At 41.3% G+C, this 27,510-nt stretch overlaps 1 protein-coding gene across 2 annotated transcripts in view; it reads right to left on the bottom strand.

The window, feature by feature from the left end:
• LOC126638689 (musculoskeletal embryonic nuclear protein 1) overlaps positions 1–27,510 on the bottom strand; it is a 37,496-nt gene that overhangs the window by 2,729 nt on the left and 7,257 nt on the right. The window contains exons 2-9 of one of the 2 annotated variants that reach the window (XM_050312780.1): positions 19,330–19,378; positions 17,497–17,592; positions 13,987–14,108; positions 10,606–10,718; positions 9,652–9,729; positions 8,765–8,914; positions 7,786–7,896; positions 4,918–4,933 (exon numbers count right to left, since the gene is read on the bottom strand). In XM_050312780.1, coding sequence (XP_050168737.1) covers positions 4,918–4,933; positions 7,786–7,896; positions 8,765–8,914; positions 9,652–9,729; positions 10,606–10,718; positions 13,987–14,108; positions 17,497–17,592; positions 19,330–19,378 — 735 coding nt within the window. The other variant, XM_050312779.1, reaches the window with a different exon arrangement.

Here is a 27,510-nt window from a genome sequence, read left to right on the forward strand (position 1 = left end):
CCAGTAACTGTGAGGCTTCTTCCCACTGGGACAGGGATTCTTGGGGACAGTGCAGAAAGGCAGCACTTGAGATGTACCAAGACACAGCCAGGCCAAGCAGAGCTGTTGAATTTCACCCAGTTATTTTAAGATAAACCCTCCCATGCTCTGATCACAGGATTTTCCAGCAGGGCAGTTGCTGTGGATTAGCTGGCCCCCAGCTGAAGAGCAAAGCTGCTGCACAGAGGTTACGGTGAGCCCTGGCAGCAGCTGCCAGGGTCACAGCCCCACCACTGCTAATTGCTCCCAGAATTTGTGAGCAGGCTTTGCCAGGAGCCATTCCCAGCTGGCACAGGAGTGCAGCCTGTGCTTTATCTCCTCCTGTCACAAGTCAAAAAGTGCTGGTTTACAAGACACATGACTGGTTTTTAGGTCCCTTTTTAGTTTGGAATAAAGAAAATCAGCTGAACTGAGTTACTCCATGTACCCCAAGAACTGTCCTCCCCTACTCCCCGGGTCCCTACTCTCCACCCCACCCATCCTGTAAAACTCATGCTGGGGAGAGCTCTGCCAGGCACACACAGCTTGTGTTGCACATGTAACATTTATCTGAAAACCTCAGCATTTCTGAACTAATTTTGAGAGCACTTTGAAACCCTGCTTATTGGAGAGTGCAGTAAAGACAAACCATTAGCTACAAAATGAACATAATAAGTGTGTAATATAAAATTTCCAGTCTTGAATACTGTTATCCTAACAGTTATAATTTTCAGTCACATGGTTTTCCTGCATGTTAATACATTAAGCTTTACACACTTCAGCATAGCCACCTCCTTTCAAAACTACTGCCGGAATTTCAAATCATTGTCCGAGAATGCGTGTTGGAAAGGCAGAGATTCCCCCCTTCTGTGAAACATCCCAAACCAGAACAGGGGAAATGTTTCCTCCCTTCCTACAGAAATAAAAATATTTAAGGTGAACCATAAAATTTTAAAACTAAATCAGTTAACCACGTAGAGGGCAGCTGCTTTCCTTCTTCATCAAATAATCCCTCCTAACGCTGTACTTGTTAAAACTCCTTCAGTGTAATCACACAAGTCCCAGAAAAGCCAAACTCACAAGAGGAACTCGCTAACAAATTCTTCCAAGCAAAGCATCCAAAGCAGTGGCAGGTTTGCCAGGCCCCTGCTCGGAGGGCAGCCAGTGGCACAGCTCTGCCCGTACCTGTGACATAACTGCGGTGCTCCCTCAGCCCAAATCCCTCCGAGGTGCTTTCCCGGCTCTGATTAAATCCAGCCCGTGAGCTCTGCGAGCGCCTGTTGTTTTCCCGGACTTATATAGAGCATCCACCGTGAAGTCATGAGCTGGGTCATCTTCCCAAAGCAGAGCCCGGGATGATTCAGGTTGAGGGAGGCTGTTGTTGTTGCTGGCAGGTTTATTCCTGGCGATGACTCGGGCGGGCAGCACTCCGGGAGCGGCGCTGACGGGAGCAGACAGGAGCAGACAGCTGGGGCAGCGGCATGCGGGGAAGCCCAGTCCTATAGGAGTGGCTTCTCTGGGACCCCGCTGGGGCTCTATTTACAACTTTAAAAAGCAAAACTTTGTTATGGACACAAAACTGACTCCGAATCCTCTTGGGGAGGGAGGAGAAGATAAAAAAAGAGAGTATTTCTCTCCCAGCATAACAAAATCAGCATTCTCTAAAGATTATATAAACCCAGTGTCCAAAGCATAATGTTGTGCCTTGGACTGCTTTTGCACAGGATCTTCAGCAGAAGAGTATTTTGTGTGTTTTGGAGAGTTAATAAACTGGTTTTATTAACTAGTTTTAACTGGTTTTACCCTTACAGTTCTATTGCTCATCTTACACAACTGAGGGTAAAATCACTTTCTACTTCCAGCACTATTAGCAAGTGTAACCATTTCCCCCATCATCTGTACAGCTGACAGCTTACATAGACACAGATAATCTCGGTGTTCCCCACTGCACATGCTGACAGAAATAAAGCCCTTCCCAGAACTTTTAACATTTTTCTCTAAACAATTTTTTAATTAAATTAAAAAAACACATCTCTAAGCATGGTTCCTATTTTTCATTAGTGGGAGAGGATTGGGTGGGAACTCTTTCCTTTTTTTTTTCATCTTGCAAAAAAATCAGCTTTTATGACTGCACTCAACACAAAGAACCAGGACTCCAGCCAGGTGGGTTAATGTGAAAAGGCAGCCATGGCAGAGCTCCAAACATCTCCTCCTAGAGAGGTTGCTGATTGATTGCTGCAGTGGTAGGAACCTGCCCTGGCCTTTCTTTGAGCTCTGCCCATGTTTTGTTTAGGCTACAGAAAAAAAGAACGGGAGGTCAAATAAAATTGGTATTTTCCATTATGAGAACATGCCATCAAACACAGCTCTAGTGCTGCGTGATTGGGACTGTGGGATTTGTTGGCTGTGAATTAACACCCCCCCCCCAGGCCTCTGGGTGCCCGTTCTGCCTTTGAGCTGAACTCCTTCTAAGCCTGAGAGGTTTTCCTTTACTGGGGGAATTATCTGTGGGTGAAGAAGCAGTTTGGTTGTTATGTCCTCAGCCATTCCTTAGGTTGAATTTCTATATTAAACCCCTGGTTTAGTAAACCTGAGGAAGCATTTCTGCAGAACAGCAGCGCCTTTAGTAGACCATGAAAGCAAAAATAACTGACTTTAAAAAAAAACCAGATTTTTTGCTATTGTACAAAGCAACACTTCTTCTCTGCTATTTCTCCACAGCCCCACTATTACAATGCTATCTGTTATGACAGGAAAATAACATTCTGCACGTTATAAACCAAATATTTAGAATTCAAGCCACTGAACTATTTTTCCCTTCAGCTTTCAAAATTGCTTCAGTTAATTGGTACCACGTATTCCTCACCCGAATAGCAACAGAGTTGTGCTTTCATGGCAATTTAATCTATGCAAACAAAATCATTATACAAACAGAATTAAATCACTTCAACTTTGCCTGCCATTTAGGAGCTTACAGAGGTAGAGGGCATATCTGAAGTTTCTAGGACATCCCCACAGCCTGGACAGTTCTGTTCTCTTTGATTACACATTTCCTAAACCAACACTCAACAACAGCCACAATCACTTCCTTGCACAGATCACAGGTTATTTTTTTCTACAAAAAACCCAACCTAAACGTACAGTGACTTACATTTCAGAGTAGAAATACTGTTCCCATGGTTGAGGTCCTCAGATCTGTCAAATGGGACATGAATGACAATGATACAAGATAGGCTCATTTATTCAAGAGAGGATATTAAAAAGTTGACCCTCTTTAACCTTCCACTGCAACAGGAACTGTGGAAAACTCCTTTGCTGAGAAGTGGTTGCAGATAAAATATGGCAATGACAAGAGAGAGTTTGGTGAATATACACAGGTGCCACTGTGGTCTCCAGATCTCACACAAGATTCCTCCTCCAGAGAAGAGCTAACACCCCCCAGGGGGCTGACAGGCTTGGCAGAGTGAAGGTTATACTCTGAATTCCCTCTAAGGATGAACTGAATCGAGGATGCCTGGAAAGTAATGAAAGTAATGGGCAGATGTTATCCAGGAGTTCCAGAGGCAGGATTGGACTGATACTGTGCAGCTCCAGCCCTGAACAAACCTTCCTCAGGAAACAGATCCAAGAGGAGCCTGCAAGGATTCTAAACAAAATTTGCAACTTAATAGCGGTTCTTCCAGCTCAAATGGGACTTGCCATTAAGGTAAATGGATATACTGAAATTAAAATCAACATAACAGTGCACAAAATTAGATCTGAATTTAAACTCAAGGAGCAAACCCTGCTTCCCACAGGAGCACACTATAAACACTGAAACACGGGGACTGTGAAACACAGCAAGTATAAAACAAGTGTACAAATCTTTAATAGTCAAACTTTATTGTAAACCATTATACAATGTAATTACATCAGATACCCTTAAAAGTTTAAGGTAACACCACTGATTAAACAATATGGTCCAAACAGAGGGCAGCAGAATACAGCTGTTGGTTTTGCTCACATTGGCTATACTCTGAATTTACCTACAAACCAACCCCACATTCAGTTTGAGACGGATACCCACGCAAGACAAAAACACCTACAAAAGAGTCCCTTTTTTAAAGATACTGCAGTTTTACTTTGTAAAACCATAGTACTCATTTTCAGTAATTGAACTGGAAACTTCCCCTAAAAAAAGTTTGCACGCCTATGCTGTAGATGGAACTCTGACTGGATGAGGCTGAATTCATTCGCTTTCACTACTGGTTTGTCCCGTAAAAAGCACAGCAAAGTTGCAAACACGGGTTAGTCAAGCACAGTGGCAGAGATTCCTTGTGATGCTCAGCTCTGAGCAGAGCGGGAGAGCCCAGGCCTCCCTCCCCAGGCACGGCAGGAATCGCCTGCCCGAGGGGATCACTTTGCATTGCTCTAATTTGCAACTCAGAAACTGAGTTTTCCCTGAAGAAAAGCTAGAGTACATTTTAGTTAGCAACATTAACAGACAGCATTCACCTACTTAAAGTAAGACAAGGGGACCTGAACGTATTAAAGCCAGAACTTGAAAACCACGTATTAGACAACACCAGGGTTTTAAGTTTATGCAGATGTCACAGGTCAGATACTAGAAACAGTTAATACATTTAGGTTGACCATTTGTAGTAAATTCCATCTCCACCAATACCTGTGTCTCTTCTCTCAGTTATAATCCCTTTCTCTTACTTTGGCATAGACTACATAGCTTATTTTCACTAAACAGAATCACGTTTCCTAAGCACAGCCTGAATTAAACCTTTGCTCCGAGTTGTCCTGAGTACATTTACAAGCAGAAGTCTGAGTGCCGACTTTAGGATAATGCAAATGTTGAGATGTTCCAATATCATTACTGGATCAACTCTTCATGAAAAGTCTATTTCAGACTGTCCTGCCAGCCCATCTCAACGAGCAGTAAGACACAGTGAAGCACTAGGCACATGTTCCCTTCTCACACTTGCAAGCCCGTCAGACAAGAGCAACTGTCCTACTTGTACCTACGGCAAGAATTCCAATATTTACCTTACAAAGAGGAAAACCACCAATTTTACGTTTTCCATCTCTTTCCCATGACAGCAAAGAATGAACAGGAGAAGACCTCAGATTTTGTTATTTAGCTAAAGTTGTGAATAACATTTTTGTCTGAGTAGAAAGAGTCAGGGACGGCTTTTCCCCTTCGAAGGTTGCTCCTCCTGTTACTAATGTGGTGTTCAAAATATTTCTGTCTCTTTTGCTCCTAGTACTTTACTATATCATCTTGCTAGGCATACCAGATATCTCACATCAAGTGACATTTAAGCACTTAAGACATGAAAAATTAGGCTTTCAGAACCTTTGCTACAACTGCCTTCAAGAAACTGCTCCATTGCGCTTTCCACTGGTTTGTACCTGGTCAGTAAGCTTGAGGTCTGCTCAAAACAAATATTTTCACATGATTAAGGCCATAATCTTATACTGACAATTCACAGACTAAACATGAGACTAGAAACATCTTGATAATTGAAGGGACTGGAGGGAAGGGACCGGAAGATAAAATGCAAGCTCGGACGGTTCAATCCGTGTGCGCTGCTCAGGGATCTCAGCGGGCGAGGACAGCGAGGGCTGTGCAGTGGGACACAGCACACGTGCAGCTGCTTTATTTCACTACCTGGAACGGAACAAATCCTATGCTAAAAGAAATAAATGCTGACATTTGCGACAAGAGCCAGTCCTAGCTCTTAATCCCTTTGGAAAAGCGAGCTGGATAAGACTGTTCTGTTGCTGAAAATGAATCCTGGAAGTACTGTGCTTCTGGAAACCTGCGCCCAGCCAGTGGTGAACCGTCAAGAGAAGATGCAAGTCACACAATCAATAAAAAAACCCCAGAAAGCTAAAGCAGAGGTAACACTGATGAGGGACATTTCCCTATCCCTACCCACCCCCTCCCCACCGATGTCAAAAAGAACTCAATTAAGCTCCCGATGTCCTTAGTTTGTAGATTTAGTCTAAAAGAAACACTAGTGCTGTAACTTATTGCAGTTCTGACATTTCAGTGCACAGTAATGAAGGTCAGTGGCTCAACTAAAACCTCAGGTTTGGTAAAATGTCCCTTGGAGCCGGCTGGACATGCTGAGGTCAGAGAGCATCGTGTTCACCTCGGCAGCCACGCAGGGAAAAGGAATGCTGGAGTAGTGACAGTAAGCACGGGAGCGCACAGCTCAGTATTTACTAAGGCCCATTTAAGTGGTCTGGATAATAAATCACATTAAGACCTAGTAAATCTATTAAAAAATGTAAAAAATCTTAAAAAGTTCTGAGCAGTTTTCCAATGAAACTGTTTGGTTTAAGGCTTGGGACTTTCCTGGTGTCCAGATCCTACAACAGATTTGCACTTAGGGTCTGTTGCCACCTCTTCGACACATCGCCTTGTCCTGCACAAGGTTTAGCTAAGCAAGGAAAGCTGTCAGAAACAATCATCGAGGGAATATGCAAAGCAAAAGGATGTCACTGAAAACATGTCTGCTAGGTGTGTTGTCAATTATTAGAAGAGAGACACTGAAAAATCACAGAAATTCTGTAGAAACAACTGCACTGTACCCCTTGGGTTCTTTGTTTTTTTCTAACCACTAAAGGATAATGAGACTTTACAGAAATGAAACAGGAGAAATTGTTTTGTCGTTGCTGTTAAGCATATTAAACAGAAGATTATTTTTCCAACAAAAAACAAGGGACAGAATTATTTTTTGCAATATTGCAGCACAACTGCTTCAGTCAGATGATGGTCCTGTACCATAGGCCCTACGAAAGGAAAAGCATCAGAAGTGTTCCATCTCTTTCGGGTCAGTTGAGAGGTATGCACAAGAGACTTGCAGGAACAGAAATAATGAGTCATCCACAGATACTCATTTCACAATCAACCATCACAACGGATTTTTGTCACACATTAAAGTGCACGTTTGTCAAATATGCAAACACCACCTCCTATTAAAAAAGGTATTTTCGAATTCTGTGGTCGAAAGTACACACAGGACTGCATTTTTAGTGATATTTGGTGACTTCAGCAGTGACAGAGAGCTCTTCCCTTTGCAATCCCTTTGTCTTAAACCAGGACATAAGGATAAATAAGATTTTCACTACAAATATTTTGACCTGTTCTGCACAAAAAAAAGGGAACTGCACCCTTTTCTCTGACAAAGAGAATCTTTAAATACAACTGTACGAAAATATAACTTAAATATAAAATAGTCAAATAGATTTGAGGAGACTTGGAAAAAAATCTTTGTTCCACCTATTAGTTCCATAGGTACCCAGTAGCAAGTAAACATTTGTACTTAAAAAAATAATGTTAAGTTACAGCTTGTAACCATAAACTACTCTGCTCTAGGAATTATGCTGCAAAAGCCAGTTTTAGTAATAAAACACACTCCTTTAACTTAGTCAACTCTGATGCCTTTTTGAGAACTTCTTACACTGTCTCATCAGTAACCAAAAGCGAAAGATTCTGATCTGTTCTCTCTGATCTTCTCTGACACAAAACTCCTCAGCGACTCATCCTTAACACCTCTGCAGTTTTCCACACATGATGAGAAGACATTCTTGCATAATTGGTCAGTGTGTCTGTAGTGCAACTGAGCTGGAAGTCTTCCAACTGCTGGGAGACCTTGCTTTTGAAGTCAGTTTGTATGCAAAGGGAGATGCAATTGCAACATTAAACCCCACTGACGAAGTTTTTTTGCCACGAGACCTGCACACACACAGGCCAGGGTTGTGTCATACAGGCAGACCAAAGCGGTGCTTCTTCTTCTTCACCGGCTTCAGGTTGGTGAGTCTGCGCAGATCCTCCTCGGCGTCCGACTCCTCCATCTCATCATCCGCTGAAATCAGGATCTGAAAACAAACAGCACGTGGATCAGTCACTCTTTCTTCTTTCTACTTTTACTTTTTTTTTTCAGTGCTTGCAAAGTTGGATCAGGGAAGAGCTGACAGACCACAATTAGGATTTACTGCCTGCACTATCAAACACCATCACACATCCTCTGTGGGAGCTCCAGAAATTTCAAAGAAGGATTCATGCATATCAATCTCACTACAGCCACCGAGCCTAAACCCAAAGAAGTGATTCCTGCACCTCCAGAACAGCTGAGGCAGCTTGAGAGAGAATATTTAAGGTCTTTCTCCAAACTGATACCATGGAGTCATTTTATTAAGGAAAACTCCATATAAATAGCACAGTTTATCACACAGAAAAGTTACATTAACTTACTAAAGCTAAAACAACTTACCCTCAAAGAAATTACCCATCCTTTCAGTTGAACTAAAAACTGCTCACTTAGTGTAATTTAGAATATAATTATGCTAAGGCAAGTATGTAAATAGTTCTCCAAAATCAGGTCAGTTGCCTCCACCAGTTCCCTCTCACTTTAAGCTATTAACCTCTCTTGGAATTAGAATTGTCTGTTTGTTTTGTATCCCCTGTGGGTTTTTTTTTAGAAGTATCTGTAACACTGCTCACCTGGGATATTTACATATGTTATTGTGCCTTCCTACCCATCTGGAAGGAAATCAACTGCCAGATTGGTGCAACAAAGACATTTTCCTTAACTGGTTCTCCACAGCAAATGCTGGGAATTACTGCTAGGGGTACATGCACAGAAAATCAAACCTCAGTTGACAGTGTTCCAATGAAATGAAATCAAGGGCAGGAGGGGTGGACTGGACTGATACTGCATTAATTGCAGTAATTAACTCGACATACTTCTGACTCTGACTCTTCATGTGACGCTGCTCTCCTGTATCGGACTTTACTTCCATTTCTTGAATCTTGTCCTGCTTCCTTTTCTTCAAGTTTAGCTTTTGTCTTCCCTTTCTTCATAAGAAAATTATCTACTACCCAGAACATCAATGCCTGTTAAAGAGAAGGGGAAAGGGACAGTTCAGCTTTCTTCAGAGCGGAATAAGTTCATTTGGTCAGTATTTGGAGCTGATAACAATTCTGAATGTTGTTGTGTAGCCACAGTGTCACATGGCTTTTGACACAGCATATGAATGCTCCAGAACCCAGCTGCTTGAGTCCTTTGTGGAAGAGAAGAAAATAAGAAGTGACTTTTCACAGTGATTATATATTAACTCTTCCTGCAGCAAACTTTACCAGCAGTTATTAAATGCAAGGACACCCACTATCCCTGGCTCTAATCCCTAAATCCCAGATTCCTGAAAGAGTATACTTTGGGAAGGATGACTGCACCCTTGCCCTTTTCCTCTGCTCCACCATAGGCCAGCCTGTGTCAGACACAGGATACTTCAGGTTACATCTGTCCTTAGCCCAACTGCTTCCTGCAGCAAATTTCACTGTGATTTTATATCTCTGTGTCAGTATTTCAGTATTTCACCCAACCCACTGAAGTCATCAGGCCAAATAGGTCTATGAGGCATTTCTGCCCCTTCCCTGAGTCTGGTCCCTTAGCTCAGTGTGGATTTCAGCTTTGTAAAACCTACATACCCAGACATTTTATCCATTCCTTAACACCCCTTCTCTTAAGCACCAAGATAACACTGTGTTTTAAGACTAATGTTAATTAATGAAGAACGTGGCAGAAAGATATCCAAGTGAACATTTCCGAGAAGCATTCAAGCTGCACTAACATTAACAAAGAAGGGAACTATCAGCATGACGATGGCCAGCTCCAGCTGGGGGTTCTCGATGGGATTCAATAAAGCCACCTGTGAAAAGAAGAGCATAAGTTCAGATCAGGGCAGCATGTGCACAATCTGGGTTAGGCAGCGCAATGTTCATGTGCCAGCTAATGCGACAGAAATAACACAGATGAACCAAAAAAGGACAGCTTTGAGAAAAGCAAAGTACTTAGGACAGCTTATAAATTACCACAGATAAGTAAGTGGGGCTGACAAGAAACTTATCTCTGTCATTTTTGCTTACAGAAATCTGAGGAGCTGTGTGAGAATCATCTTGAACATTTTAGAGCTGTGAGCTCCCAAGGAACATGTCTTAGGTTCCATCTTTGGGAAATTTAAACAGAGCAGAGTTTTACAAAATGCACTGTAAGAAGACAGTTCCCAGAGTAGTCCAGAGCATACAACAGGGCTAAACTGGTCTTAATGGGCTGTAACAACATCACTTTGAATACTCAGTTGCAGAGTCTATCAGAATAAATATTTATCCAGTCATCAGCAATGGCCTCACTAATCCATTGCAAATTTCTAAAGGCTACAGTTAAATCTATTAAAAAGGTCAGGCAAAGAAAATTCTTTAAAATACTGCAAGAATATGCAAGAGCTTTAAGTAAGAGTTAAAGAATTAAGAGAGCACTTTAGACAAGGAGATGGAATAAATTTTTAGATATCACAGTATATAAAAAACCCCTTCAAAATATGGTAGGATGTTCCTGGCAATGGATGCCAGGAAGCCTCATTAGCAGTATCCCAGTTAAACTGAAAGAACACACCAGTACCACAGATTTAACCAGCAGTGACTGCAGACAGCTCTGATGCCTGAGCCAAACCCATAACCACCACTGGAAGTCTTTACAGCTTCCACCTGAAATTCCTCTGTCTGTAAAATGCTGTAAAAGCACAAACCTCTTTCCACTGAGGTATAAGCAGCACTATGATGATGATGGTTTTCTCAAATGTCATGATCATTATGTACAGAGCACACTGGCCCACCCAAGCACTGCACTGCAGGGGGTCACCTGCAAGGAAGAAGGAAGGTTCAATACATGCATGGATTTGATTTCACTTCACAGTAAAGATCTCAAAAAAACAGTATTAGAAGAGGCAGCAGAGCAGCTAAATCCTCTTAAAGTGTCTTCTCCCACTTCCCTTAGTGCTGCTCCTTCCCCTCCCTCAGCCTCACCCCAAATTTCAAAAGGAAACTGAGTCTCACAGGACTTGATCCAATTCAGCAGTACCTGTAACATGAGCACTGTTTCATATACTCTGATGTAAGCAAGACAGATAAAGTTGCATTACATTTGTTTCCCAGCCCATTGTTAATTCTGACCCTCTATCATGAAGCATTAAGTTGTCTTGAAAGGGAAAACTTAAGAGAAACACAGCTGGGGGAAAACACATTTCCCTTCAGTCTAAGCAGAACTATGATTTGGCCACTCTCCCTGGGCTACCTTAAACATATTTTTCCTCTCTACAAAGTTAATGATCATAAGTAACTGATCACAATTGAAGCAACATGTGCAAGAGCTCCTATGAAAAAACTGAACAAAAAAATTAAGATCACATTTTAAATTCAATGTGGAAGGGTTTGAAATTCTGCTGCACCCCAGTGTGGCAGAGTAAGAACCCGAGTGCAGGAAGTTATGTGCCAGGACAGGATGAAACCCACAAATATTTGACCAGAAAAACTTATGCAGATTCTTAGACCCCATGAAGGAAAGCAGGAAAAAAAAAGAAGAAAAAAAAAAAAGAAGAAGAAAAAAAAAAAAAAAACAATTAAAAAAAAGAACATAAAAAAGAAGAAAAAAGAGGACTTTTAGGCCTAACAAGCTCTGCAGATGAGTTCAAAGCAGCACTTCACTGGAAAACAAAAGGAAGGTCTGGAGGGGTATGACAGCACTTTAGTCTTTGCTGTAGACTCTGAAACATCTTTAAAGACAGCTCAAAACTTTTAGCCTGAGGATGAATAATGGGCAATGGAAAATCAGATGCCTTTATGTGTTTGTAATGCATAATGGACAGTTGCTACTTCCTTTTCTGGAACATTTCTGAAAGGCTTTCAGGATTAATAGTTGGTAATAGGCTGAGACTGTTTGCAGCTTAAATGCTACACAGAGAAACTGGTAAATCAGACTGGAGTCCAAAGCAAAGCAAACTTCCTAACCACGTTTTACAGTGGGAGCTAATCACCAACACTCAGCAGGCCAACAGGAAAACAATTAAAATGCTCAAGTTTTACAACTACATGCTGCATATTATGACAGTCTCTCAACAGCATCCTTGCAGAAAAGCTGGGAAGGTATGGACTGGATGAGTGGAGATACAATTCTGAGCTAAAGGAAAAAAGCTTTCACAGTGAGAGTGGTTAAGCACTGGAGTAGATTGTTCAAAGGGGTTCTCAAATCTCAAACCATGGATAAATTAACAACTGGACTGGACCATGCCCTGAACAACACACTTCAGCTTTCAAGTGAACCCTGCTTTGAGCAAGAGGTTGGATCATATGACCTCTGGAGATCCCTTCCAATCAAATACTATAATTTTATAAAATCTATGACTTTATAAGCCATGCCATTCAAGTTAATAACATCACCACATCCAGAAGGTGCTCCCAAGAATACTTAGGACATCTGTACATTCAGAGGTTCAGTGTACAAACCCAAATTAGAACTTTAATGTTAATGTTGAAGTCAAAGCTCTAGTTTCATTTCTAAAGTCTCTCATGGTTCCTCTTGAATTCTGATTTTATACCTGTCATGTACAAGTTGCATTTATGGAATAATCCAGCAAATTAGTGGAAATCTTGTTACTGCAAGAGAAGCAAATAAAGAATGAAACTGAAACATTTTGAATCCTCTGCAGTGACAACTGTAGGAAAATGCTGGGCAATGCCAAAGTAGTCTATACCAGTGTCTGTTACTGCCATCAGCTGCTTTGCAGACAGCTCTTGAACAGAACACCTGTTATTCCTCTATCCTCTGTCTTCTCTCTGTTCTTCAAATCCTGAAAAATTCTCTCAAGAAAACTCCAACTCCCAGAACAACTCCAAAACAAATTTTCAATGGTTTTAAAGTCAGTGCTCTCTACCCTCCGTGGCTGTAAGTAACTTGCTCTGCGAGTGGCAAACAAAGAGCTGGAGGGAAAAGATGCATCAGAAACAGTTTCTCAGCTTTGCCACGTGAGAAGCAAAGACAAGCCAAAGAGACCACAGCACGATTCAGCTGCCAGCAGAGTTTACAGGCACCAAGAGGGATTCATCACCTGTTTGCTGCTCACACAGCTACAGCAGCACAAGGCAAGAAGGGAAGGAGAACACAGGGAACATTCTTTTCAGTACAGCTCATGATTGCTTCTCTCCTCTTTACATACTCAGATATATTAACTGATTCTGCACCTCTATTAAAATCCAACTGCTGATGTAATGAATCTGAAAATACAAAACTGGAAATATGAAGACAAACCTAATAAAATTTAAAATTCTGACATTAAAAAAGCCCCTGAGGGAGCATCATGCTACTTTGTTCATAAATCAGCATGTGGTGCTGTTTTGCTTTACAAACAGTAACCATTTATAAATGCTGATATTTTGGTATCCATTCCTTCCTTGAGGCATTTATGCTTAAAAACTATCCTCCATATAAAGAAGAGGCTTTTAAAACCAGCAGGACACTGCTATTTTTGTGACAGCTTCAAGTAATGAATCACCAGGGATCAAGTAATAGAGCTAAGAAGGGAAATGAGCTCACAGTGAGAACTAACTTGAGACAAATGATTATTTAGGCTCTAGAAACACAAACAACATCACTCAATCACAAGAAGAGACTTGTCTGGGGACAGGGGGAAGGCTCTTGTTTGTTTTCCCACACTTGCAAACAAACTGAAATCACAGTGATCTCCAAGCTGGGAACTTGACTTTACTACCCCAGATAAAATACCCCAAGACTGACACCCTTCAATGGCCACCCGTGGGGTGGAGAAGAGAAGGGAAGCCTGGAGAAGAGAAGGCTCTGGGGTGACCTTATTGTGGCCTTCCAGTACCTGAAGGGGCTCCAACAGAGCTGGAGAGGGACTTTTGACAAGGGCATGGAGTGACAGGACAAGGGGGAATGGCTTCACCCTGACACAGGGCAGGCTTGATCTTTCTAAGACAGAAGGTGCATGCTGAGATACAGAACTTAAAAGAACCTTCATTAGAAGTAAAATATTAAAATTATTGTGAAATGTGGCTGAAATACCCTGAGATTCTCTCCTGGAAATCATTTCAGCCCAAGAACAGGGAACATTTACCATACTCCCCGAAGCGAAGGGACTCCCACTGCTGCCACTCCACAAGGCTGCTGACGGCTCGGATCCCGATGTAGATCAGCAGCATTCCTAAGGTGGCATCGAGCAAGAAGTTGATAAGGTACCTGAGAGGAAAAATGTAAAAGAAACCAAGGAGCAAAGGTCCATTTTCTACAGTTCAGGGTATTTTAACATCACAATCAATAAAAGATCTGTTATATATATGTTGAGAAACCAGAGTATGGAGTACAATCATCTACCCACTTCTGTAATTATACAGACTGAAATTTAAATAGTTTTAGAAGTCCCAATATTTTGTTTCTGTCCTTAAAGTTAAATTCCAACTTCTATTTTGATGAATTCTGCTGTGTGCATGTGCATGCTCTACATAAACACCAATATTAAGTTATTCCTTTAAATTAAAACCAGACTTCCTTTTGACCATTACATTTCACTTTGCATGGAAACTGTACTCGACTAAAACCAAAGGAATAAGACCAGAAGTTATCTTAAAGACATCTCAGTAAATTTGAAGGTAAAAAGTCCAACCCAAAAGTTTCATGCCAAGGAGGAAAGACAACACAACTGGAGCTTCTCTTGCTCAAGGGATCCTGTTCCCTGCCCCAGCAAGGAGCAATGAGCAGTGAATATCATACCCAGAGAGTAAAGCCACTACTGAGGCCAAATTTCAACTTATTTTGTGTTAGGAACTGATTTACTTTCTTGCACTTCAGTTCTTACCCAATGAACATTTAAGTATCAGAAACAAGACTTCCCAGGAAAAAATCCATAACCAAATCAAACCAGCCCTCAAGGGACACACAGCTCCTGCAATATTAATTTTATTGCTTCAAAAGCAGCTTCTGGGATCTTACCTATGCTTCAAAAAACAAGAGATTTCAAATTAATTCTTAGGGTCATTCAAAGATGCAGCTGAAATTCAGAGCATTTTCTAAGTCAGTTTGGTTTATTTACTATCACCAATTTTAGCTGAACAAAACTGCATTTGAAACAGAGCCAGCTGTAAGGGATGTAGTAAATCCCTGTTATTGAGGTGCTTATTTGGTAATTCCAAATACTTAAGGTAAACCCTAGAGTCTACAGAACTTATCTGCAGGGATAAAAATAGCAATCAGGGACCTGTGGGCTTCTGCTGCTGCAGAGACAAACCCACGTGGGCAAAACAGCATCCAAAGTGTAAAGCAATCCAGAATCCCATTCAAGAGCAGGTGAAAATTAAAAATGAAGTGGACATTCCGAAAGATTTCTAAAAATAGTTATTTTCTAATAATTGTCTGGCAAATCTCAGTTTTAATTAACTTCATATCAGACAAACACTAAGATCCAGAAGGAGGCAAAGTCAGCACTCACAAGCCTGCACAAGTCCCGCTGAGGCCACAAGAGGCTGCTGTAAGCCCGCGGCAGGAGGGCAGCGCCGGGAGCAGGGAGACACCTTCACATCCAGCAGGGAGACACCTCCTTCACATCAGGTACTGCCCAAGGGTGCCCCAAATTCCCAAGCACACCAGGCTCACCCCATGCTCCTTCTGGGATGTGTGTCCTTCACCTGGCTGGGAGCTCAGTGACTCAGAGGCCAGAGTTCATTCCACCTTCCCTCTCACAGCCCAGCACCCTGCGCTGCTCTCCCTATCCAAAATTCAAACAAGCACCCACCCATCAGGGTGTTTTAAGAGCTGTTTTGTCAGCTTTGATATGATCACACACAGCACTACACCCCCCAGCTAACAAATGGCAACTTCCACTGTAGTTCTCTCCAAGCTCTGAAGCACAGTGTTTTCTAAAACCACGTTTTCTGGTTTTGTTCTGAACAGAACCCACAAACTACAAAACAGGAAGGAACAGAAAACTACCCAAGTTTGAATTTGCTGAGTAAAATTATTATTATTATTTGAAGTCACAGACAGAAATGTTGCTTTTACTCACTAGCTTTGACCCACTTTCAAACTTCACATATATTCTTCCTAAGACAGGACAAGTGGTTTTGGTTAATATCACATGGTATTTTTTCTGCTAAGAAGAACCTACACCCGTGTCTGAGAAATTATACAGCTGCACATTGTAATTTCTGTTATCCTGAGAACAGTGAATAACCTCACTCTCTTACTTGTTTTGTGTCATGTTACACTTACATTAGAACTGGCATTTGAAAACAAAATTATGCAGGCTGCAGGAGAGAATGCACTTGTCAGTAAAGCCTTTATTCTGAAGACACAGTAAACAGCACAAAGTTATTTTTAAAATACTGTAATAAACTATTGTGTTTTACCTTTAAACACTGGTAATTTTCAGTATGCTTTGGGGAGCTCACTTGAATGTATACTTTGAGTTAATAGAAGTGGAATGAAAGCAATTTTCACCTGCCAGTCTTTAAATCTGTCAGGAAACTCTTAAATCTCTAAGCAAGGAAAATCCCTACGATGATGCCTGGTATTATTGAAACTGTCATAATTATAAATCAAACTTTACAGTTAATGTGTTAAAATAAATGCAATTTCCCTACCAAAATGCTTTGTGGTGGGAAGAGGGAAAGCCGTGTTTTCTTTGTACATTTATAGCCTGTAGGAACACAAAAGAAACCGAGGGGGACTAAAGGAAATAAAACAGGCTTGTGCAGCAGCAAAGCATATTCCTTGAGCTGTGTGTCCCCTTTGTTTAGCCAGGGACAACAAGTGAGCAGATGCCACTGAAGGAACTGGATTGCTTCTAAAAGGCAAATTATTGGGCTTTTTAAAAGTAATGTCACAGCTTCCATTACCAGGACTCTGTAGCTACTTTGAGCATAAGCCTTATCAAGAACAAACCCAAACAATTACCATTTGCTTCAGGAGCTCCTGTAAAGAGCCTGATGGGGTCTTAGTCATCAAATCTTCAGGTTTAACACACCACAGTGCAGGGTTTATCTGTTTAGTCACAGCGCTCCAAGCGTGACATTGCAAAATTAATTTCTGCTGTAACTGCCTGGCTGCTGAGTAGGATTTCCCATTTTCAACAAAGTGAAAATAATGCTGCAGAGCTAATGCAGAGTTAAGAAGAAAACAGAAGCACGGATGATTTTTGCTAAATAACTCTGAGAGCAACCTGACTTTGTATGGGAGCTTTGCTTTCATCCAGTGAGCAGAGCAGGTGGAGGTCAGTGGGCACAACTGGATACTCCTTTCCTTTGCTCCCAGCACCTCCTTCAGTGAACAGGCTCGTATTACAATGTGCATCCCAAATCCTCAGTCATTCCATGCAGAGGGAGAAGTAGGAACACTTTGCCCTGGGTCTAAAATATCTGTATACAGCCCAGAATCCTGCCAGCCATGAATTTAAAGAGCACAACTCTGATCCCTGATTATTAACTAAGCTTAAACCACATGTTTTTGAAAGTGATTGATTTTTTACCAAGAAAACTGGTTTCCCAGCTCCATCTTACCCTTCCATCCACATACACCATCAACCTCAGCTACAGAACTTCCCCAAAGACCAGTTATCCTAAAATCAAACACTCACAGTGAACAGGGGTCTTCTTCTGTAAGGTCTGACAAATAGACATTTGCAAAGTGGATGAACAACATCCCTATGGCTTGCTTGGAAGTATCTAAAAACCTGTGGAGAGTAAAAACAGCTTTTAAGACACACAAAACTCTTTACAGCACAGCTGGACATGATACAGGTGTCGTGGTATTCAGTTTATTAACAATGTTCCAGTTCAAATTCTGCCCATTTTTTTCTTGAATATTGCTAACAATAACCCAAATCATATTAACTTGAAACCTACCCCTGTAAATTTAAAGTCTGGATATCCTCTTGGTATCATATGCATTATCCAAGAGCTAATCCTCACTAAATCTTAGCTAAGTCTTTAATAACCCCTGGGAAACAATGACTATCCTGGCCTCTCTAGGTATTTTGGGCCTTTCATGTTTATACATTTTTAGCAAGTTTATGGCACAGACAAAAATAAAATCCCCACCACTTGTGGGTGAAAAATTTAATACTGGTTAATGAGTGCTTTATCTATAGTATTTTATTTAAAAGCCAACATATTTTTTATCTGAAAGCATGAAGTGGTTTCACTGAATTTTATCTGTAGCGCAGCAGCTCAGAACACACTGCAGAAGAATTCCAACCTTGACAGCATTATCTTCAAAGCAGATGACAAAGTCAGAGAGAAAGTGGTTTGCTACTTAAAGGGAAAATAGAAATACTCCATTTAGATACTGATTCAGTATTGACTCTGGCCCTTATCATTCTTTTATCATCACCCCTTGAACAAAAACAAAACTTCCAGTGGGTATTTCATTAAATGTTAAATATGGGAATCACAGCAAAAGTATTCTGCAAGCAAGAGTGTCTTCTTTATACAGAGCAACACCCATTTTGCCTGTTGTTTCCATGTCTAAAAAGATCCAAACACCCCAACAGCCCCCAATGACACTTCATGCCTGAATTCATCTACTCTCTCTGATAACTGTCTGAAACTTCCTTCTCTTCATTCACTGCACGACACAGAAAGCAGAGTGTTGGAGATGAGGCAGGAAGCCAGGGAGTTACTTATCTAATCAGTGTGCCAAGCTAAAAATAACAATACTTGAGCTCCAGAACAAGATTCTTTGCTTAAAAATCAAGGGCTATCACTGCACTTGTCAGAATTCCAGGCTGAGGTAGACTGTAGTACACAGAGATTTTGCATTTATTTTTTCAATAAGATAAAGGTCAGGATTAGTTTTGAAAAGCAACACCCCATGAGGTGAATTTGAACCACTGAAGTCTTCAACAAGCAGGATGACAACCTAACATTGACACCAGTCTAAAAACTGCTACAGCTGATGTTGTATTGTTTCAATCAAGGAACTTTTAAAATGTAATAACCACCACCACACTTTTTTATACCTTTATTCCTTTATGGCCGATTTTTTATATTTTTTATCATACTGTTTTCTATTTGCCACACAGTAAGATAGCTACAGAACACGGAATTCTGTTTAAACCCAGCTGAGAGCTTCTTGTAAGCTCATTTAGGTTTGTAGATGTTCAGATGAATTTTAGGGCAACTCAAAGTTTCCATCATCAGGAGAAACCACAGCCTGAAGCTTTATGTCTAAATGAGCACCTCTGTAGAGATTCCTGGAAGTGTTTAGCAAGAATGGACTCCCCAGGAAACACACAGAAGGTAACTTTTCATGCATTCTGGTAACTCTTTTGGTTCCTCACTGTCAGTTCCCAATTTCTTGCCATCACTATTCTTTATTTTAATCACCACATGCAATCAATCACCCCATCAACTTTCTAAAACATGCAAGAAACAAATAAAAAATCAGAATAAAGCCTGCAGAAACCTACCATATCCTCCAGGGACGCCTTTCGTGCTTTGGTTCTCTGAAGCGCTTTACTAAGAAGAAAAAAAAATAAAATAAAAATTAATTGAGGACAATCAGAAAGTTTAATTTCCAACAGGAAAGTAGGTATTAGAAAAAGTTGTTTCTTTTGCTCACTGGAGTCCAACAGTCAAACTGGAAGTATTCTTGCAATATGGGGCAATCACATCAGATAAATTAATTAATAGCAGGACAAATATATTCTCTGACAAAGTATCTTTGTGCATGACAAGACTTTTGTGGGCAAACTGAACTGCAAAAGGAAGCTGGGCAAGCATGACTTAAACACGGCATCCTGTGTCAGACTGAAATTCAGCCCTAGTACCTGGAGAAGCAGGTTAAAATACCTGTTGATGTTTTGCCTGACTGTGCCAGTTGTGATTTGTGCCTTTTAAAGTCAGAATCTCTGCAGTTTGAAGGCCTGGAGGGGAACTGGGGATTAATTTTATTTATAAGAGATAATTTCTGAAATAAGAGCCTAAATACTCATTTTTTGAGACTTATATTGAAGGAGCTGGTGAGTGCCAGTGAACCTTGGACAGAAGGAAATAAAACCCACATATAAAACCCATCCTTAGTGGAAAGGTTTCCTCTACCCTGTTAACTTTGGTGTGTCTTTGGCATGAGTAAGGAATTACTGTCCTGCAGCAGTAACACAAAGCCCACATCTGACAGTGCTGTTTTCCCAGCCCTGCCCCTTGCAGTGTGTCTGTGAGCACCAGGTATTTCTGGCACACTCAGGTACCGGCAGGTATTTCCCAACAAACCCTTTATGCAGAAACTGGGCCTTCCCAGTAAGGAAACTGAGCAAAAAGCCAGGAGGCTGCAGATGACCACACTGGATAGCTCAGGGTACGTTTGCAATCACTGCATTCATTTTGGAACAAAAAACCAGCGCGTTTTTCCAGTAAAGGCTCTACATTTTTTAAGCATCTCTCCAAACTGGGGAGGGCAAAGCAATTCTGCCAGTGGCTCTCCCCTAGAACATGTGAGGACTGGAGCTGCTCTCAGCCCCGCTCCCGATTTCTCTGGCAGTTCCTCTGCCCCACCACAAACCCTGAGCCGTGCCGTGTGTCAGCTGACAGATGGATCCCAATCTGCCGGCTCCTCAGCACTCCATATGCTCCGGCTCCAGCACCGCACTCGCACCGGCAACAATCCACCATATTTAATATTAATTAACTAATAATGTTCAGAATTTCATGCTGAATTATAAATGAAGAACGAAGTGCTGCTTGTTTATACACTCGGTGCCAGAATTTTTCAGGAAAGGAAATAAAAGCACTTCTGCCAACAAGCCTGTGAGCTGCCAGATGGACAGATAATAGATAGGCATATAAGGCACAGTACTGCTAATGCAAAATTCAAGTTCATTGAATTGTCTTCCCACTTCATTGAAATTCTAGGAATAATTAATGCCAGAGTGCTGTGGAAAGGTTTCTAACACTTTCTTTAACATAGGAGGTTTGCAATCAGAATTTCAGAAGACTCATGGGGAGGCATAAAGGCCAGAATAGACAAGAAACAAAGTAAATCATGTCCCAGTTGTCAATATGAAGAGCAACGCCTGAACCTGTATTAGAAATTCAGCCTTTCCTTCTCTCCCTCCTTCACCTTCTCAATAAGTCAGACAGCAAATATTCTGATGTGGAGTAACTTATATGGATTTAAGAAGTCCAAGTTTCTGGATGGTCCTCTTGTAGCAGCACAAAACTGGTCCACCTCACACCTTTGAAATGTTTCTATATATCTCGTATTACTGCACTTCTCAGATGTTGGTGGGTTCTGGTACTTCACAATAAGAATCTTTCCGATCCCAGTAAATATCTAAGAAGATACCTCTGGGCTCATTAATTTGAAATTCATAAAAAGTAAAGTAAGTGAAAGAAAATTCAACATGTTCCCTGTCCTCTTCTGAGAAGAGAGTTGGGAATTTCACCTGTATTTCCAGTGCTTCTCAAAACTTCTTCAAAGATGAGTCACAGACAAAGTACATGACCAAATGTTTCACTTCATAAATCTCCTCCACATTTCAGTCAGCAGAGCTCAGCAGAGTCACAGCTGAGCTGGCCACACAGAAAAGGAGGAAAGGTTGGTGAGGGTCACACTTGCACACCACACGCTCAGAGCTGCCCCCCTGGCTGGGCAGTTGCAGCAGGGACAGAATCAGACCCTTCTCACAGGTGCCCAGGCAATGGGCACCAGTAAAGTTGCAGCCAGGGAAATTCCAGCATGAAAGGAGTAAAAGATTTCCAATGAGAGCAATTAAACTCTGCAGCAAATTGCCCAGGGAGGGTGCAGTGACTGCAGTCTCACAGCCTCTGAAAACTACCCTGGACGATGCTCCAAGCAAAGGGATGTCAGAGCTGGCTCTGCTCCGAGCAGGAGGTGGGAGCAGGTGACATTTGGGGTCCCTTCCAACAGAAATTGGTCTGTAAGTCTAAACCCCATTCTTCTGTGATAGGACATTTCAAAGTTCCAAGATTTGAGCCAGCTACCAAAGGACAAAGCATGGGTAACTGCAGATCACACACACACATGTGGATGCCCAGATTTTACCAGTGACACCCCCAGTGCAGTTTGAGTTCCTGAATAACACGTTTGCACCCAGACAGATCCCCCAGCACAGCCCCCTTCGTGCAAGACTTGGGATCTGCAGGGTTACTCTGACACTACTTCACGTGACTCCCAACATTCACGACAAGTTTGCCATGGAAAGCTGTGTGTGGACTAACAGCTGAAGTTACACCAAGCATCATTAGCATCCAAGCTCCGAGTCGGATGCGGGATTTCATACGGCTACTCCCAGACAACTGAGCTATTTTCAGAACATTTGGTTATCAGAACATATGCATCACAAATTTCAACCTGCAATTTCCAGTCTTGTAAAAAACTTGTAAAGTCAACTACATATGCAGGCCAGATTTTTTTTTTTTTTTTAAATTTCCATTTAGAAAGAGTGTCAGAAACACCATCCTACTTGTTAGTATCAACACTTTTCTCACAACAGTGGGAACCATGTCTGTTCTGAATAAACACATGCACACTTACAATCCCTGAAAACTCACACCACCACGGGATGACAACTGAATTCCATGTTACCTGTTTGATCTTTATCAAACATTTGAACATGTTTCCCTTTCCCACTAAAGCAAAGCTTCACTTTATCCCTCCCATTATTTTCTTGGTAGCAGCAAAGAGAATAATAAGAAATTACATAAGATTACATCTCAGATTTCCCCCAAACAGAATTTTTCTTTTTAGAATTAACTTTGCAAGAAACAACATGCCTAGTGAGAACAGGCTACAGTGAAGCCTTACAAAAGGTACACAGGTGTATAAACCACACATCACTCGACTACCAAAAGCTTTTGTGACACTTTTGAGCTCAGCAACTCCCTCTATTCATAGTTTAAAAAGAAACAGGAACTCTGTGTTTGTCTGTGCTTAAAGAGAGGTAATAAATGTGCTTGCAGAAAAAGACCATAAGAACCAGTGGTTTTGGTGTACTGCTCATTTCTCCAGCCAGAAAATGCACTATGCTCTAGATAATTTACCTTTTGCCCTACTGCAAATTCCCCTTCCCTCTGCCCTGTTAACTACAGCTGAGATGCCCGAATGCAGGGCACCCTGAAAGGCTGCTGCTTATTTCCCTACATAAGACCCCCAAAATTCTTTATTACATTTTTGCTCAATGACCCAGACTCCTCAACACTTGAGACACCAATTATATTAAAGCAGAAATTATACTGGACTAGAGCAACTGATTTTCAGTTGTAGCCACTGTTGCAGCTGTACTGGGGAAAGACACCAGGAACCATGGTTTCTTCATGATGAAAGAAGTTTATGGAATAACTCAAAGGAAAATTTTGTTCTAGTTGACATTAGACCGACATACAGTCAGTGCATGAGCTCAACAGCTTTGCTCCCCTGCAAAAAGGATTTTTAAAACTTCCATAAGACAGAAAACTGTCAGCCATGCAAGTAGCCAAGGCCTTTTCTTAATTCCTCCCAGTCCTTGGCCTCAGTGGTTCTGTAGTGTAATTAAGAACTGGTCCATTAAAGATGGTCACTCAAGGAGAAACTTTATAGAAACACTGGACACAATAAAGTTTAATGACCCAGCTGGTTTGTTACTCAGGGACAGGTCAGCACCAAAGGATTCAGTGCCTGGACAGCCTGAGGTACCTGCAAACTGCAGCCCTTATCTCTGTGTTCCACTGGCAGCACTTGGAATAATTTCACTTTGTGACAGTTAAAGGGGCCTGAGTGGCACTTCTGTTAGAGCAGAGAACGAGGGACTGTTTTACTGCAAAGTTAAATACACCAGTGCTGAACATCTGTCAAGCACAGCTACCTCACCTGGGCTCTCGTATCCACACAGATGTCATAGGATGAGTGAAAACAATGTGTCAACACCGGATTTCATAGAATTTATCAAATGGGCAGCAGCGCTTGCTGGATAAACACTGGTGAATTCCAGTTACTGGAAGTTACCTCTGTAAAAGCATTTACTTCCTCCCTGCTTCCACAGCCAGCTAAAAACCTACTGGTAAATTTTGTCACAAAGGTTTAGTGATAGCTAAACCTTTGCAGCCATTCCATAGGGAATGGCTATCACAGAGTGAAGCTCCCCTTCACAGTGCAGGGGAGGAGAGAAATAATCATTATTGCGGGAAAAAACTCTGCTACCTGAGCTTGGAATAAATCAGACAATGTTGCTGCTTCAGGAAGGGCAGCCAAATGCATTATGAGGCTGCTGAGCTTTTTATTCCCAACACGTACATACTTAAAGCTCAAAATTTTTTTTCCCAAATGCTTGGCTGGTACAGATTGGCTGTGGGAGACACAAATATGTCACATCACCTGCAAACCACTCAGACTAAGACAATTTCAGCAAGGCTGATCTTGTGCATCCTGACAGCACAGACAGTGGGGCTCTGACAGGGGCATTAACTCGGCTGCCCATAAAGGAAACAAATGTGTCTTAGCAGAGCCAATGGCCCAGCCATTCCACACCAACGGCCACTGTCAGGGAGCTCTTCTTCCTTTCCTTTTTTTTAAAGGTAAAGCTTACTTTTAAAATAGCTGAACTGAGTGAGTGGACAAAGAATACACACAAGTTCTCACTCTCAACTGCTGACCTATTTGCTGTCTCTCCAGAGATAGCAGCACTTCAAAAGTCAGCAAATGCAGGTACCACACACTGTGTAAACAGAAACATCCAGCCCTTTGCTTCCCAAAAGACAGGCCAAGGCCCCTGCAAATAAAAATAAAAGGCTGCAAGGAACTGCTTTAGGAACTCTCAGGTAAACAGCACAAGTAGCTCAGGAAATATTTACCTAAAGTTAAAAGATGTGATTCAGCCTTAGAGACGGGCATTTGTTTTCTGGACATTGAGCACACCCAGCACTGCTGGGTCAAGGTGTGCTCTGTTTGGCAGTCATCACAAATCACAGCTTCCCAAGACTTTAAGAGCCAGAAGCATTTACCACACTGCTTCTTCAACAGCTATGAGACAGTTAAAGCCAAGCAAATCTAAGCTTCCAGTAAAAATGCCCGTGAGATTGGCTTGAGAAGGATAATACAGAGCCCTCTTGCAAACACTTTTATGCTCTGAACCAGGTGTCATTAAACAACCACCAACAAAAAAAGGCAGGTTCCTAGAGAAACAGCTGTACCATCCCTGCCACGCAATTCAAGCACCCAGCGAGAGCTGAAAAATACAGCCTGCTGTGCTCAAGTGGATTTTTTTTCCCCTGCTAAAAAATAAGAACCATTTGGGAAACATGAATTATTTAGTACAAAACAAATAGAATCAATCCATATTAATGTGCACTAAGCAGCAATTTACGATTCACAACACCATTTTCACATACAGCATTCACAAGATCACTCAATAATACATGAAGCTTTCAAAACATTATTAGTATGACAACAGATATCAATGAACTTTAAGTCATTCAAGTTGGTTGTTTTAAACCAGCTCTTGGGAACAGGCAGAATTGCCAAAGCACAGCTCAAAACTCAATCACCATTCATTAAAATATTAAGCAAGCCAGTATCTGTAGCAGTTTGAAAAGCAGAAAGCAAACCTGAAATACGTAAGCTCAGATGCACACAAAGATGATAGTAAAAGGAAACCTGGGTTTCCGTTTGTAAAAAAATGGCAAACAGCAAATATGTTAAATCAAGGAGACCAAAGGAGGATATAAACTGTGTGTTCATGTTCAGTCCATTTAAAGTCTAGATAGCTTTGCTTACCAGATTCAGTCCTCCTAGGCTCAAACCATCAAAGCATTGAATTGCAAGGCAAACATTTCATGTAACACCGACTGTTTTAGAAAGAACAAAAGTTACACAACCTCCTTTCACCCCTTCTCTTCACACATGATCAAGTAACATGAGAGTCAGAGGGCAATTATACAGACTTCTTTGATACAACATATCCAACAACCGGGTATTCCCTGCATAAATTAAATTTCTGAAATCAAGATGAAACTTCCACCTGCAAAAAGCTTCTTACTTCTCAACAACACAAAAATCCAATGCCAGCACTGAAAACATGCTGCCATAAGAAAGCTCAAGGTTATAAGATCAGATGGAGGAGGGTGTTTTTTTCCCCTCCTGCCTATTTTAAAGCTCCTTATACTATTTCATCTTCTAACATTACAATTACCTTCCAAAGGAAACATTTAAATCCTGTGTATATAAAATAACACAGGCTATTAGTCACAGCACTACCTCAAAGCAAGAAAGGTGTGCTGGAAGGTGTTGCATAGCAGCAGGAAGGAAGTAAAGGCAATTATTCCAAAAAGGAATTAAAACTGTAGAGCATAGTATCTTCAAAAGTTATTAGAGACAGAGGATATATGCTGGTAGTTGTGAATAATTGTTTGTAAACTTAAAATCGTTTTAATTCCACTGAAAAGTTCTGTATTTTTTGAGAAATGAAAAAAAAACCCTACAGTGAAACAACAAAAAGCAAGTAAAGGTTATTTTGTAAGTAAACAACTTATTTGAGGTGACTGGCTAATCTGTCCAAAATTGATAGGATGAACCCTATTTGTAGTTACTCCATGTCCTGAGCACCTTGTAGCTCACTGGGCAGTGGGTTCAAGTCCTCCTGAGCTCCATTTACTGCCCCCCCACCAGATAAAACAAGGAAATGTAGCACACTTTTCCTCTTCTCTCAGGTGAGCCAACACATTAATCACTACAAGAGGAGGAGCAGTTGGTCTTAGAACCTGGGGTAGTCAAAAATGTCACAGAAGTCAAGATGATGAACAAAGTCAAAGCATTTCAAATGACAGAAATGTGTGATTATTTAAAAAAAAAAAAAAAGAAAGAAAAAGAAAAAACCAGTAACATCTAGAGGAAAACCCCATCAGGAACAATATCAAAAACAAGTTTAGTGTCTCCCTTAGGATGACTCTCCCCTGCTCTAGCTCTTCACTTGGGTGAACTTACACCTGGAACTATGAATCTGAACCATGAATGTGAGCATGAGGAATTTGAGCTTTAAATCCACTTTAGCACATTTTCATCCTCAATCTTCCTCACACATGACAACGTATGTACGAGGTTATGACAACAAATACACAAAAAATGTGTGATTCGGGGTCAGTGGTAGAAAAACAGGATGTCAGTACCTTGAGAATCAGTACAAAGAGGTTTAGTTATTCCTGACTAAGCCCTAAACCCTCCTCCACAGAGCACAGCACCTGCCAAGGCAGCCTGGTGCAAGCTCTGAGCTTCGTCAGTCTGACAGAGATTCAACAAACTGAGTTTCACAGGGAATAAATTTTGCTGCGATCAAGGAATCTTTGAGAACGCAAAGCATTTCCTACCAGCAGGGCGAGAAAGAAGACCTGATTTTTCATTTCATCAACAAAAGCCACACAGATAAGACCCTGTTAAATACCGCTTTAGGAATGCAAACTTCATTAACCATGAAATTAATATCACCACAGAATGCAAAGCTGCACACTGTGTGTCCACACAAATCAGCTCCACACAGATTTAATTATAAAACACTAGTCAAGGAGACATTGCCTGTGTTAAACAGAGTTAAACACCAGTCTAGCTAACAGCCCAGAAGTCAGTCCTAATTAAACACAGTTTCAGAGTTTCTGGATAATTTATC

The sequence above is a fragment of the Myiozetetes cayanensis genome, unplaced genomic scaffold, assembly GCF_022539395.1.
Source record: "Myiozetetes cayanensis isolate MyiCay16 unplaced genomic scaffold, myiCay2020 scf18, whole genome shotgun sequence".
Classification (NCBI taxonomy): Eukaryota; Metazoa; Chordata; class Aves; order Passeriformes; family Tyrannidae; genus Myiozetetes; species Myiozetetes cayanensis.